A 15594-nucleotide genomic window follows, 5' to 3' on the forward strand; every position below is an offset into this window, starting at 1 on the left:
GTAAGAGTCTCCAGCTTCAGAGATTTCTGCAGTTCGTAACTTGGCTTTCAAATACCTTAGAAAAGCAGGGTAGAATAGATATAGGTCTGTAGCAGTTTGGGTCTAGAGTGTCTCCCCTTTGAAGAGGATGGGAATTTTATGGGAATCTCAGACAATACGAAAGAGAGGCTGAACAGGCTAGTAATAGGGGTTGCAATAATTTTGGCAGATAATTTTAGAAAGAGAGTGTCCAGATTGTTTAGCCCGGCTGATTTGTACGGGTCCAGATTTAGCAGCTATCTGGATCTGGATGAAGGAGAAGTGGGGAGGTTTGGGATGCAGAAAGTAAGAAGTAAAAAGGCCTTAAACAAAGATAGTGATAACAAGTCAATACAGCACTTTTTCTAGTGAGAACATACCAGATAAACAACTTACCTTGACATCAAAGTGTCTAGCCTGCCCCCTAGGTTCTATGTTGTGATTTAATTGCAATTGAGTTGTGTATCTTCCTCAAATCAAATTTTTAAAGCAATAACGCCATAAACTCATCGACTGTTCTGTCTCAACAATCTCTTGCCTATACCTCTGCCAGTTACACAGACGCACAGACGCACACACAGACACAGACACACACACACACACACACACACACACACACACACACACACACAGAGAGAGATTGAATTTCTCCTCAGATAGCGTTTCACCCGGTGTTCTAGCAGGTTTCCTGTGATGTTAGATGTAAGGCCCTAAGAGAGTGTTCGTGTCAGGTTTAGAACAAATGTTTAATGTCAGTCTTTAAACGGGTGTGAAACTAAGAAAAAGGTTGTGCTCACACAGGCAGCCCAATTCTGATATTTTTTCCAATAATTGCTCTTTTGACCAATCACATTAGATCTTTCCCATCCAATCTTTTTCAGAGCTGATCTGATTGGTTAAAAAAAAAGATCAGAATTGGGCTGCCTGTGTAAATGCAGCCTAATCTCTTGTCATTTAGGATGTGTGGTTGGTCGAATTGTGTATCAGGTTCGGATGGGCACATCATGTAATGCATTTGAGAAAAATATAAGTGGAGAGATGGGCAATTGTAATGTGTGGTTGAGTATGTTTTATTTTGAAATAATATATAAATGTAGTTCATACAGACTACAAGGCATTAACAAGTCCATTGCCAATAGCCTACAATGTGCTTTGAAAGCAGTTATGACAGTCTAAGTAACAAATATTTTTGTTGCATCAGTAGTATTTTGTTTTAGACGCATCTGTTCACAATAGCACGTAAATGTACATGTAAAAACATTACAGGAATATGTATTGACTACACAACTTTAGATCTTACATCTGCTTCCAGAAGTATTTTTCGCTCTCTTTCACTGGGATGACGAAGTGTTTGACGGGAAGTCGTTTTCCTGTCTTGTCCTTATAGCTCTCCCGGTGTTTCTGAGAGAGCTGCAAACCAATACGGTTCATGATTACCATGTTATGTCAAATGAGGCATCAAATCGGTATGTTGAAAACAACTCATAGAGAACCCCCATCCCCGTTTCACCTCTCCGAAGCTTTTCAGCGTCTCCTGGCGTTTGAAGTCCACATTGAAACGGGCCCAGTAGGGACTGCGGCTCTGAGCCCGCTGGGCCGACACTAGGAGCCCGCTGTTGGAGAAGATGGATGGGAACATCCCACCGCGGCTGTACGGGATCGTGCTGCAGGCCATTGCCCCGCTGCGGAAGTCCTGAAAGTATTTGATGGTGGCATTCCCGAATGTGTCTCCATACAAGTACTTTGAAGTTGGAACATAGCCGCAGTATCTTTACAAATGAGAAAGTAAATAAATAACATGCTATTAACTTATTTCATCCAAGCCTACTTGTCCGTAGGCAACTCGTCTCTTATGGTTCTGTCCATTTGGCAGGTGTGTCGCTCACCCGGGCATTAAGGAAGGTGGGATGTAGGTCGAGTTGTTGTGCGTGATAAGCGTTCCATTTCCTCTGAGTGCCATGTTACTGTTATAATCACCCGAACCCTCGAACCACGCAAGACCGAGCACGACAAGCAGCTGCCAAGCACCGGACCAAACACTGACCCACACCTCCAGGCTAACACCAGGCGACCAGAGGACAACAAAGAGTTGCCTGGCAACTGCTCTTTTACTCAGCGTGGCCCTGCTGGTCACGAAATAATGACAAAACTGTGCCATGCATATCTGTACTCACATTTTCTTGCGTGATCTAAAATAGGATATCACGTAAAAACTATTAATAAGCTTGATTACTATTGAATACATTTGGTCATCTTGAAAACTAAGCTATAGAAATGGCAAATGACTGGCATATATGGAATTGTGGTAGCCTATAGGTGCAATGAAATTGCAATAAAATAAAATTCCCAAACATGTTTAATATGGAAGCCCACCGTTGGCCTGCATAGTGAATGTCTTTCTAACAATGGTACATTTTTGTAAAAAAAATCAGAGAATGTAACCGTCCATCTCCAATACCCTGTCACCCTCCCTTCCTTCCGACAGTCAGTCAGAGCGCAAACCGCTGCCTTCACACACGCGCCAGTCAGTCACTGGGATGCGCGAGACCCAGCAGCCACCGAGCATATAGCGCGGGATAAAACGAAAGCTTACCAATAATTAAAGATCCTTCCTTTCTTTTTGCTGAAGGAGGATAAAGCAGATGTTGCATGCGGAATGGAATTAGATTTTTGTTCCACAGAACCAAAGACACAATGAGAGGGTCTAGGTTTAGAGATCACTGAACATTCGGTTTAAACGCATATCAGCAGTACATTAGAGTTGTTTTGCTCTGTGAAAAAAATAGTTAATTTTCTCCTGAAGTGCTGGATTGTACCTAACTTGACATGGCTCTTTTAGTCCACCTAAAAACAGTCCGGGACCTTCGCGGAAAGGGGGACAGAATCGCCAAAGTCACATTTCGAGGTAACAAGCGTTTATTATCACTGCAGATCCTTTGTCCCAATACTAGTCATATACTGATTGCGCAGTGCCCGGGGTTTGCGATGTGATCAGTGGGATTCGGTGTGTGAGCCTGTGGACAGGTAAGCCCCAATGTGCTGACGCATCTCCTGTGGTTGCGCTGAAAAGTTGGAGAAAACCCTTGTCTATCTCCGCAATCCCAGGAGGTGATGAGAGACACGGATTGTGGAGGCGAGGAGCGCTTTTACGCAAGGGAATACATAATATCCTCAAAGAAATGTATACTGTTTTTATTGAGTCATTTTAATTCAAAACCTATGGTAGGCCTACAACCATTTGGTTTGTCGAATTAAGACATCGTATTTTAATTGACCGTCAAGTTGAGAAATGTGTTTAATAAAGTCCTATTGATCAAAATGAGGTTGAGACCATATGCGTAATATGCTACCTTTGTTTCACATTCAACAGCTCTCATCTATTCTCCACGGGCGCTCGTTCTCCCAATAATGCGCTCAGCGGAGTTGTATCTCACAATCTCAAACACCATTGATTTTCTTCTCTGAAAGGAATTCGACTCCATTAATGAAGCTCTCCCGTGGCCCTCTATGGCCAACTCCCATGGCCAGGCAAGTCTGACTGGAAACAGATTGGTAATCCCAATGGAACTATTTGGATAGAACAATATATTGTATATGTGGATTTACACACATTTGTGTTCACGGAATTGTGTTTGTGTGTTTGAGTTGCTTTAGCTGGTTGTCTATTTCAGCACCTTGAAGAGTGAATTCTGGTTTCTGAGATACAGTAGCTTACATTGCCTCTGTTGATCCCATAACACCTGGAAGGCTTAGACACAAATATTGTTTGTTTGTGTGTGTGTGTGTGTGTGTGCCTGTATGTGTAGGTGCCTGTCTGTGTGTGGGTGTGCATGCATACTTACGTGTGTAAACTTATGCATGCTACATGTGTGTGGACCACTGACTCATGTTCAACTGCTGTTCACATGGAACCCTTCATGTGTCTGTGATTCTTTCTCTCTCTCTCTATCTGTGTGTGTCTGTGAGTATTTCTCTCCCTCTCTATCTTTGTGTGTGTGTCTGTGAATCTTTCTCTCCCTCTATATCTTTGTGTGTGTGTGTGTGTGTCTGTGAATCTTTCTCTCCCTCTCTATCTTTGTTTGTGTGTGTGTGAATCTTTCTCTCTCTATCTATGTGTGTGTGTGAATCTTTCTCTCTCTCTCTATCTATGTGTGTGTGTGAATCTTTCTCTCTCTATATATATATGTGTGTGAATCTTTCTCTCTCTCTCTATCTATGTGTGTGTGTGAATCTTTCTCTCTCTCTCTATATGTATGTGTGTGTGTGTGTGTGAATCTTTCTCTCTCTATCTATGTGTGTGTGTGAATCTTTCTCTCTCTCTCTATCTATGTGTGTGTGTGCCACACTCTAAGCACACTCTCATCTGTGTGTCTATATGTGTGTGCCATCAATTCCAGCATTTTCTTGTAGGGCACCAGGGAACGTGTCAGATCTTTAGCAGCCCTGTCAAGTGTTACATCTGTTCCTCGTTCCACTTGAGTCTCTGCATGTGCTCACAGTAACCAACCAACAACCAACCAACCTATGATAAATGCCTTTGAGGATGTTTTCTAGAATCTCTGCAGATCGCAGTGATAACTCTTTATGACATAACAATAACGAATTACTTGTTGAAATAAATTCTGCCTTAACTCTTTGACATAACAATGACTTATTACTTGTTGAAAGAAATGCTGTTTTAACTCTTTATGACAACGAGTAGCCCACTTTTTGTAGTAATGTTAGTAAGAGTTTAGATTGGGGCATATGAGAGTAACCCTGCTTAAACAGTACTGGCCATAGAAATATTTTACCAATTGAATAGGACACCTGCTATATTTGTTGGCTGCCTGGCACTGAAACCCTATATTATGTGGCCTGTTGTTCAGTTGAATTAAGGAACCAAAAGGTGTTCAGTTTCTGATCTATTAACTTACGATGTCAGTGAGAAGGACGACAACTTAGCAATGTGTCTCATTTAATGGCAAAAGGCAACCCTTTAAAGTGAAACCTGAGTTTTAGTCTGTCTGTCCACCTTCCTGTCCTTCTCCATCTCCCTCTCTCTCTCTCTCTCTCTCTCTCTCTCTCTCTCTCCTTCCCTATCCACCCCTGTCTCTCTGGTGTTTGAGATGCTGTTGATAGCTCCCTGCCTGGTCTCTTATACAGGCTGTCAGCAAGGCTTCCTGAATGCTTTCAGCTCAGACTGTTTCCTGTCTGGAGAGGAAAGGCTCACTCAGGAAGCCCCTGCCCCACTGGGCATGCCAACCTGTATATCCCTTAGAGATGTGGTTAATGGGGATGGCTATGTAAGCTTTGTTACCAGTAACCACAGCGTTAAACATCTCTCCAGAAGGACAAACATAAAGACCCATGTATCCATTAAGTAGATGAAGATGGAGATCATTTAGGATGTAAATCAACGAATTGATCACATTGAAGTCCACATATACTGTACAAGAACCTATACACAAGAATGTGTATACAGTAAGTACATTTTAGTGAATGGTAGAGGATAGTCTGTCCATTAAGGCCAAGTATTTTCCCACATATACTGGCACCACTGTGTTGAATGAGAGTATGAATGTATGAAGTTCTGCTGTTATTTTTATTAACTTCGGGAATCCCTTACCAACGGTATTTTAGAAGGGTGCTGAATTGCTGGCGGTAAAAATACTTTTTTTTTCTTCCCCTTTGTTATCATCAGTCTAGTAATTATGTAAGTAGCCCAGGTGTGAAGTTTAGTTCTTTCCTATTCAAATACCAGATACTCCAGCTTGTACTGTAGTGTAGTAAGGTGTTACGCTCGTCGAAATGATCGGATCAAGGTGCAGCGTGGTAGGCGTACTTTTGACCTTTATTATAAATGAACACCTAACAACAACAAAGGAAAACAAATGTAACATTCGGTAGGCTACACAGAGCTGTACAAAAACAACATCCCACTAAGGTGGCAAAACAGGCTGCCTAAGTATGATTCTCAATCAGAGACAACGATAGACAGCTGTCCCTGATTGAGAACCATACCCGGCCAAAACATAGAAATAAAGAACATAGAGTTTCCCACCTGAGTCACACCCTGACCAACCAAACATAGAGAATAAAAAGATCTCTATGGTCAGGGCGTAACAGTACCCTCCGCCAAAGGTGCGGACTCCATCCGCAAACCTGACACTATAGGGGAGGTTCCGGTGCGGGACGCAGGCCGCGCTCTACTTCTGGCTCCCCCCACTTTGGTGGCGCCTCTGGTGCAGGGACCCTCGTCGCCGACCGCGGACTGGGGACCTTCTCCGCAGACCCCGGACTGGGGACCCTCTCCGCAGGCCCCGGACTGGGGACCCTCGCCGCAGGCCCCGGACTGGGGACCCTCGCCGCAGGCTCCGGACTGGGGAACCTCGTTGCAGGCCCCAGAATGAGGACCCTCGTTGCATGACGTTGGCCTGGGGGTAGGTTTATGACAGTCATAAATACCTCTTCCCCCCTTTTTCCTCTCTCTACCCTATTTACAAAACCCTTGGTTAACATAGAGATTCTGGGAACATCAGAAGGTGGGGGGAAATTAACTATATTCTGCTAATGCGACCAATTGAACATATGCGGTGGTACTTAATGAATATGATGTCAGTTCGGTTGTCATCTGAATTCATTCTCATCAATGATAAGAGGACCTAAACACTACAGTGGAAAGTCTACACATCAGAGTTATCGGACTCACATGGAATTGTTGTTCAATTTAAATGTTTGAATATGAAATTATTCGTGATGGGATGAAATGTGATTTTAGCTTCTAAACTGTGAGATTTGGGTTTTCATAAGATAGTGCTCTGCTCAATCATTGGCCCGCCCCTGTGAAGGGACATGGGCTATAAAACTTTTCAAACACGCCCTCCTCTCCCTTCCTATATAAAGCCTTGACGACAATATAACCTCCTGTTGTGAGGACGATGGTCCGATGTCAGAACGGTTCAGATAATAACTACAGAACGAAGCCAACATCAGCGTGAGCTTTGGTTGCGAATGGTATGAACTTTGAAATCTTATTCACTACAGAAGTGATACCTCCTAGCCGTTGAGTTAGCAACAGCCACTGCAAACGAGGGTTAGGAAGGAACAGACAGAGTATCCCGTCTACCACACAATGACGTTACTACAATTTATTCAATTTACCAGCAGAGACATTCTTCAAAGGACAAAGGACTCGGTTGGGCAACACGGCCTTCCATCTACCATCAACCTACCGAATCGCAGCTCAGAGTAAATGTTTATTGCATTTTCCTTTTCCAAATGGGTGGTAATTTAGAATGCATAAGATACTGTATTTACGATAGCACAGGCTTCGACCTTTGTTCCTCAGTCTTCCCGCTCTTTCACTCAAACCCAGACCCTTTTCTTTTGTGTAACAAACTGTCATATCTGTTCCGCCCGCTAGGGACGTTTTCCTTTATGACGTAATTTGTAATCAAGTTATGATTTAAATATGTGTATCTGTAATTCTGTGTGATTAGTTAGGTATTTAGTAGATAAATAATTAAACCCAATTTTGTATTGCTGATTCAACTTGTTAGCCAGGGTACGTGCAGATAACTAAGAATTTACAACTTTCAGATGAGACTGAATTAAGATGACGATTAATATTGACTGCTATTGATGTAAAATATTACTAGGTCTTTAAGAGTTTATTCGGAAGATAACAGCTCTATAAATATTATTTTGTGGTGCCCGACTCTCTAGTTAATTACATTTACAGTATTAGCTCAATCAGGTAATATTAATGACGGAGAAATTATTTTATAGAATAGCATGTCATATCACTTAATCCGGCATAGCCAAAGACATGACACGGGCTTCCGTCGATGACTTGCTTCCTCACATCGTCGCCGCTCCTTCTTCACTGCCTCTATTTCCTCCTTTGGGCGGCGATATTCTCCAGCCTGCGTCCAGGGTCCTTTACCGTCCAGGATCTCCTCCCATGTCCACTTGTCCTGTCTACGCTGCTTGGTCCTTCCTTGGTGGGATGTTCTGTTACGCTCGTCGAAATGATGGGACCAAGGTGCAGAGTGGTAGGCGTACATTTTATCTTTATTAAAAATGAACACCTAACAAACAACAAAGGGAAAACTAACGTAACGTTCGGAAGGCTACACAGAGATGTACAAAAACAACATCCCACAAAACTAAGGTGGCAAAACAGGTTGCCTAAGTATGATTCCCAATCAGAGACAACGATAGACAGCTGTCCCTGATTGAGAACCATACCCGACCAAAACATAGAAATAAAGAACGTAGAGTTTCCCACCCGAGTCACACCCTGACCAACCAAACATAGAGAATAGAAAGATCTCTACGGTCAGGGCGTGACTTAAGGCTTGATGGTCATGCCTATCTTCTCTTCTGGGGCCTGAGGGGAAGATAACATAGCCAATGTGTTACAATATCAAATAAATGAGAAATTAAACAATTATTTCCACCATCACGGAATGGAGTCAGTTTCACTTTGGGTGAGACTAAATACAGATTGCTTGATTCGCTAAGAAGTTGCACAGACTGTCCCCACATCTACCATTCACTGTAGTCTATTCTCTCTCTCTCTCGCTCTCTCTCTCTCGCTCTCTCTCGCTTGCTCTCTCGCTCTCTCTCTCCTCTCTCTCTCTCTCTCTCTCTCTCGCCTCTCTCTCTCTCACTCTCTCTCTCCTCTCTCTCTCCTCTCTCTCTCTCTCTCTCTCTCTCTCTCTCCTCTCTCTCTCACTCTCTCTCTCTCTCTCTCTCTCTCTCTCCTCTCTCTCGCTCGCTCTCTCTCTCTCACTCTCTCTCGCTCTCTCTCTCCTCTTTCTTCTCTCTCGCTCTCTCTGTCCTCTCTCTCTCTCTCTCTCTCTCTCACTCTCTCTCCTCTCTCTCTCTCTCTCTCTCTCTCCTCTCTCTCGCTCTCTCTCTCTCCTCTCTCTCGCTCTCTCTCTCCCCTCTCTCTCTCTCTCTCTCTCTCTCTCTCTCTCTCTCTCTCTCTCTCTCTCTCTCTTTTGTCATGTAGTTTCAGTCTCTTTTCTCTGACATGGTTGCTCGTTTGCGGCTTGTTTCATTCTCTCTCCAAGCTGCCTTGTTGAATTGTTGTTTGGTTTTAAGAGGGCCTTGCATATCACTATGTGTGTGTGGTCCTACCCTATTAAACCCAAAAGACTAACAGGTTTAATATCTCTGTTAGGTGAAAAGATTCATCAGGACAGTCATGCTCACTGTGGTTTGTGTAGGTGGAACACATTGGATTTTATGCTGCAGTTGCAATTGTGTTCAAACTAAAGAGCTGACATTGTGTACTGAATTACCCTGAAACCATTAGATCCGCATGTAAAGCCTTTACTGTATACTCCAACTTCAAAAGCAGAATATAACATAAATAAATATATATATATATATATATATATATATATATATAATATATAATAATATGAATTATTATATATTTATTTTATAAACTGCTTTTCATACAGAATCTCAAAGTCACTTAAAATGTAAATAAACAAATGCATTATATATACATTATATATCAACTTTTTTCAAACCTAGGATAGAGGTTATCCAATATACTTACATGACCCAATAATTGTTGCAGTAACTGTAGTTTCTCAAAACAACACCTCATTTGTTGTGTAATCTGAGTTGAATGCATATATTTTGTTCTAGCAAATGGAAAACAGGTTAACTGTGATTAATGTATTTATTTCAACACAGAGAGAGAGAGATAAGTTATGAGGTCGCTAACCTGCCAGCGAGAAATTATTGAGTCCCTGTCCAGGCTAATTACCAATCAGAATGACAAGGGCTGGAATTACCTGCGTGTGTGTGTGTGTGTGTGTGTGTGTTTGGCTGGCAACCTCAGTACATATGAGCTGTCTACACACACACACATCAACAGACATGAACACCCACACAAAGCCTCTTACACACAAAGCAAATTACTTAAGTACACAAACGCACAACCACAGTAGAGCTTTCTGATATTCACCAGCCCTCATTCACAAAGCAGTCTTTTAATAGACCCAGTAGTCTCTGTGTTTACTATCCTTGTGGTCATACATATATGGTACATCTTTTCTTAAACAATCTAACTGAAAATGTAAAAGATGAATAGCTACAAATTCACACAGTTGTATTTGAATTAGTCTATATTTAGTATGTATACATTAGATTGGAGGTATAGCTGTGTCCATGCCTTTTCCTTTTGTTGAAAAGCATCATGTCACCACAGAGTAAGTAGTCTATCTCTCACTCTCTCTTGCTATCTCTCACTCTCTCTCGCTCTCTCTTGCTCTCTCTCACTCTCTCGCTCTCTTGCTCTTTCTCGCTCTCTATCTCTCTCTCTTGCTCTCTCTCTCTCTCTCTCTCCTACTCTCTCCCTCTCTTTCAATCTCTCTCTCTCTTTCAATCTCTCTCTCTTTCAATCTCTCTCTCTCTCTCCCTCTCTCTCTTTCAATCTCTCTCTCTCTCTCCCTCTTGCTCTTTCAATCTCTTCCTCTCTCTCTCTTTAGCTCTCTCTCGCTCTTTCAATCTCTCCCTCCTTCTCTGTCACTCTCTCTCTCTCTCTCTCTCTTTCAATCTCTCTCTCTCAATTCAATTCAATTCAATTCAATTCAATTTGCTTTATTGGCATGACGTAACAATGTACATATTGCCAAAGCTTATTTTGGATATTTACAATATAAAAATAAAAATGAGAATCAAAATTGTCAACGGGACAACAGTAACAACAATAACCAAGGGTCAAAATAACCATACATTCAACAATAACAATAAGCATACAGTAGAGTACATGTGCAGGTTGATTGGTCTGTTTCTCTCTCTCTTTCAATCTCTCTCTCGCGCTCTCTTTCAATCTCTCCCTCCCTCTTTCTCTGTCACTCTCTCTCTGTCTTCTTTCTGTTACATTTGGTGTCATTATGAGTCATCATTTAGTTGTTTATTTGTCTGGCTGTCTTTCTCTCCTCTCCTCTGGCTCCTCGTATCAAGCCTGGTGTGGGCTTATGCTTGTCATTCGGTTATTACAGCACCATTACTCTGTCTTGCCCTTTCCACTTAGTCTGACACATGTAAATAGATGGCTGGAGTTTTACTGTTATCTATTGCCGGGGAAGGAGAGTTGTGCCATAGGTTGAGTGGGTCTCTGGCAACTAGTATATGGTTATGTTATGGAAACTAGTATATGGTTATGTCATGGCAACTAGTATATGGTTTTGTCATGGCAACTAGTATATGGTTATGTCATGGAAACTAGTATATGGTTATGTCATGGCAACTAGTATATGGTTTTGTCATGGCAACTAGTATATAGTTATATCATGGCAGCTAGTATATGGTTATGTCATGGCAACTAGTATATGGTTTTGTCATGGGAACTAGTATATGGTTTTGTCATGACAACTAGTATATGGTTTTGTCATGGCAACTAGTAATGGCTATGTCATGGCAACTAGTATATGGTTATGTCATGGCAACTAGTATATGGTTATGTCATGGCAACTAGTATATGGTTATGTCATGGCAACTAGTATATGGTTATGTCATGGCAACTAGTATATGGTTATGTCATGGCAACTAGTATATGGTTATTTCATGGCAACTAGTATATGGCTATGTCATGGCAACTAGTATATGGTTATGTCATGGCAACTAGTATATGGTTATGTCATGCGATGCAAAGCATCAGGAGTCAGACGGAATTCACATGCAACATTGTGGTATTCATTTACAGGTACAGAAGGTGAGCTGAACCATGAATACTGATGTTGACGAACACTTGACTGACAATAATAACAAATAAAGTAAAAGCAATGGCCAATTCACTGATGGCTTTTAAGGAAGAGCGCCTAAAACTTTGACAAAGCGTCAATAATTCCTCGCACAGCTGACATATCAGGCCAGTCAAAGCTCTCCTAAAATGAGCAACCTCAACAGGTTTAAAGCTCAACCCCAAATCAGTCCACAAACGATCTGCGTTGGTTACACTATAAATATATGCTGGGTTTTATAGTTGACCTAACTGCTGGGTTGCAGGCATTGAGTCACTTAGTTTGGTTGTTTTCTTTAAAAACTGCTGGGTTATTGATGCTGGGTGCTGGGTTATTGATGCTGGGTTAATGAGATATGACTCAGCGGGTCAGCTCAGAAGACTGGAGGAATGGCTTAGTAGGGGCAAGGCTTTCAGATAATTATTTTTGGCCAGCCAATAGAATAAATGTAATTCTGTTCAATCTGTTCTGTTGTATTGTTAGATTGAACGCTGACAGTAGTAAATCTAGTTAATTTTCCCCTAGCGGTTCAACTACCATTAAAATCGTGATGTAGAGGCATCTTGAGAAGGTTCATACACATCTATCATACACATAGTTTCATACACATCTATCATACACATCTATCATACACATAGTTTCATACACATCTATCATACACATAGTTTCATACACATCAATGTACTTTTACGAAGAAAAAAGCATGTAGGCAATGTAGATTATACGTTTATATAGGTAGCTACAGTGCCTTCAGAATGTATTCACACCTCTTGAAATGTTGTTGTATTACAGACTGAATTAAAAATGCATTCAATTTAGATTTTTTTGGTCATTAAAATCAAAGTGGAATTTTGTTTTTCAAAATGTTTACAAATTAATTTAAAAAAAGAAAAGCAAAAATGTCTTGAGTCAATAAGTATTAAACCCTATTTTTAATGTCAACCCTAAATAAGTTCAGGAGTAAAAATGTGCTTAACAAGTCACATAATAACTGCAATAGTGTTTAACATGATGTTTGAATGACTACTTCATCTCTGTACCCCACACATACAATTATCTGTAAGGTCCCTCAGTCGAGCAGTGAATTTCAATTCAACCACAAAGACCAGGGAGTTTTTCCAACGCCTCGCAAAGAAGTGCACCTATTGGTAGATGGGTAAAAAAAAGAAGCAGAAATTGAATATCCCTTTGAGCATGATGAAGTTATTAATTACCCTTTGGATGGTCAATCCATACCGATACACCCAGTCATTACAAAGATACAGGCGTCCTTGCTAACTAATTTGCCAAAGAGGAAGGAAACCGCACAGGGATTTCACCATGAGGCCAATGCTGACTTTAAAACAGTCACAGAGTTTAATGGCAGGAGAAAACTGAGGATGGATCAACATCGTAGTTACTCCACATACTAACCTAAATGACGGAGTGAAAAGAAGGGAAACCTGTACATAATAAAAATATTACAAATCATGCATCCTGTTTGCAACAAGGCACTAAAGTAAAACTGCAAAAAAATGCAGCAAAGCAGTTCACTTTTTGTATGTTTGGTGCAAATCCAATACAACACATTACTGAGTGCCATACTCCAAATTTTCAAGCATAGTGGTGGAGTTCTAATCCCACACAGGGCAGATATATTTTTTTACCTCCTTTTTCGATCTTGTCTCATCGCTGCAACTCCCCAATGGGCTCGGTAGAGGTGAAGGTCGAGTCATGTGTCCTCTGAAATGTTACCTGCCAAACCCTGCTTCTTAACACCCGCCCGCTTAACCCGGAAGCCAGCTGCACCAATGTGTTTGAGGTTTCACCGTTCAACTGAGGAGTCGCTAGAGTGCAATGAGCCAAGTAAAGCCAACGTGTTCTTCAAGGCCAACGTGTTCTTCAAGGCCAACGTGTTCTTCAAGGCCAACGTGTTCTTCAAGGCCAACGTGTTCTTCAAGGCCAACGTGTTCTTCAAGGCCAACGTGTTCTTCAAGGCCAACGTGTTCTTCAAGGCTCATTGACCCTTTGTGACCCTGCACTTCATTGAATAACTTTTTGTATTTTTATCATTTGAAAATTGTAAATCCTTTGAGCCTGTCTAACCCCTGACCTCTGTCCTTTCACCCCTCAGGTCTGTCGTTCTACACATGTGTTCTGGAGAACTGTGAGGATGAGGCCAGATTTGATGAGGTTTGTAACTCTTCTATTCGATTCCAAATAACCATCAAGCCCTTTTTCTTTTGTGTTTATATTTTAATTTAGTTTAGACAATTTCATTTAGCAGAGTTAGTACATATGGGGGAGATGGATGCAGTAGGCTACAAAGAGCACAAGGCAAGTCAGTTAGGAATAAATTCTTATTTTCAATGACAGCCTAGGAACAGTGGGTTAACTGCCTTGTTCAGGGGCAGAACGACAGATTTTTTACCTTTTCAGCTCGGGGATTCGATCTTGCCGCCCCCTATAGGCTTTACATCCCTGTGTCTATAGGCTTTACATCCCTGTGTCTATAGGCTTTACATCCCTGTGTCTATAGGCTTTACATCCCTGTGTCTATAGGCTTTACATCCCTGTGTCTATAGGCTTTACATCCCTGTGTCTATAGGCTTTACATCCCTGTGTCCTGAGGTGAGAGTTTCCCCACCATGATACAAATAGCATGATTTGTGTTGGATATTACTTTGCTTGATATGGACATGGTTAAGTCAAATCAAACGTTATTTGTCACATGCGCCAAATACAACAGGTGTAGACCATACAGTGAAATGTTTTCTTCCAAGCCTTTAAACAACAATTCAGTTTGAAGAAAATCCCTAAAAAAGTAAGAGATAAGAATAACAAATAATTAAAGAGCAGCAGTAAATAACAATAGCGGGGCTATTTACAGGGGGTACCGGTACAGAGTCAATGGTCCTCCTTTTCCTGTAGTCCACAATCATCTCCTCTGTTTTGATCGCGTTGAGGGTATGGAGCTAGTGTGTTCATCCATACTCCTTATTAACAGGCTCCAGTGTTGGTTATCACATCAGGGATTTGACCAGGCTCTGCTAACAGGAAATCCTGCACTATTTTAATCTTATCAAGTTTTTTGTGTTATTTCTTTAAAGTACCTCTGTTCTTAAGACAAGAAGGAATCTCATTTGATGTCCATTGTAAATGGGCCATTTCCTATCTAGTCCACTCTAATGGGCCACTTGCAACTAGTCTTCGGTGGTGGTATTTGTGGGGTTGAGATGGCAGTGAGAGCTAGTGGATGGCAGCCATGCTGTACAGTGTGACCAGATCAGACATACTGCAGGCTACTGGGGTGTAGAGACTTAACTAGGCAGAGAGAGAGAGAGAGAGAGAGAGAGGAAGAGTGAGAGTTAGTTTGTTTGTACCTGAGAGACACCATGAATATGATTACTTTGTGATTTACCTTTACATTGGCCATCTAAAAATAAACAAATGACATTAGCAGGAATAAGAACTCTGCTCTACTCTGAATATGATTCTGATAAATTGTAGACCTGTAATAGTCTTGAAAACCAGACTCAAGAACATGCGTGAGGCAACGAGGATGTCTAGAGAGACCTGTAAATGCCTCAGGGTCCAGGAGCTTTGGTGGAGGCTGATGATTGACTGGCTCCGTTTGGCTTTGTAGCTGTTCTGGAAAGTTTTCCCAGTGCAATTCCTCTTGTCAGGTTGGGAAATCAGTTCTGTAATGTTTTTAAACCTGAAGACTCACTCTGGGAGGGAGGGATGAGGAGTAGACAGTGGAATACTGAAAGAGAGAGCAAAGACAGAGAAGAAGAAAATAGAGAGAGAAAATTAAATATGGAGGGAGATACAGAGAGAGAGA

The 15594-nt window shown here is 41.5% G+C and overlaps 2 protein-coding genes across 18 annotated transcripts in view; one reads left to right on the plus strand and one right to left on the minus strand.

Annotated features, from left to right (window-relative positions):
• Nucleotides 1-1072: 1072 nt before the first annotated feature.
• Nucleotides 1073-2095, minus strand: cimip2c (ciliary microtubule inner protein 2C). Its single transcript, XM_021598428.3, has 3 exons — nt 1905-2095; nt 1529-1787; nt 1073-1428 (listed from the first exon to the last, which is right to left on the minus strand). Exons 1-3 carry the CDS (start codon nt 1976-1978, stop codon nt 1315-1317), a joined length of 447 nt encoding a protein of 148 aa, XP_021454103.2. The 5' UTR covers nt 1979-2095; the 3' UTR covers nt 1073-1314.
• Nucleotides 2096-2501: 406 nt separating this feature from the next.
• The window catches only part of LOC110522432 (otoferlin), a 118604-nt gene continuing 105511 nt past the window's right edge, over nt 2502-15594 (plus strand). For all 17 annotated transcript variants that reach the window (XM_036976028.2, XM_036976036.2, XM_036976034.2 and 14 more), the window contains exons 1-2: nt 2502-2923; nt 13885-13943. In XM_036976028.2, the coding sequence (XP_036831923.2) occupies nt 2845-2923; nt 13885-13943 (138 nt within the window). In that variant the 5' untranslated portion in view covers nt 2502-2844. The remainder of the gene's footprint in view (nt 2924-13884; nt 13944-15594) is intronic.

The sequence above is a fragment of the Oncorhynchus mykiss genome, chromosome 4 (assembly GCF_057628025.1).
Source record: "Oncorhynchus mykiss isolate SJ-2025 chromosome 4, ASM5762802v1, whole genome shotgun sequence".
NCBI lineage: Eukaryota > Metazoa > Chordata > Actinopteri > Salmoniformes > Salmonidae > Oncorhynchus > Oncorhynchus mykiss.

Coding starts and splice junctions, on each gene's coding strand:
- cimip2c (XM_021598428.3), bottom strand. CDS start 1,978: ATGGCACTCAGAGGAAATGGAACGCTTATCACGCACAACAACTCGACC. Junction 1,788..1,904: donor CCACCTTCCTTAATGCCCGG/GTGAGCGACACA, acceptor TCATTTGTAAAG/ATACTGCGGCTATGTTCCAA. Junction 1,429..1,528: donor CGCTGAAAAGCTTCGGAGAG/GTGAAACGGGGA, acceptor ATTGGTTTGCAG/CTCTCTCAGAAACACCGGGA.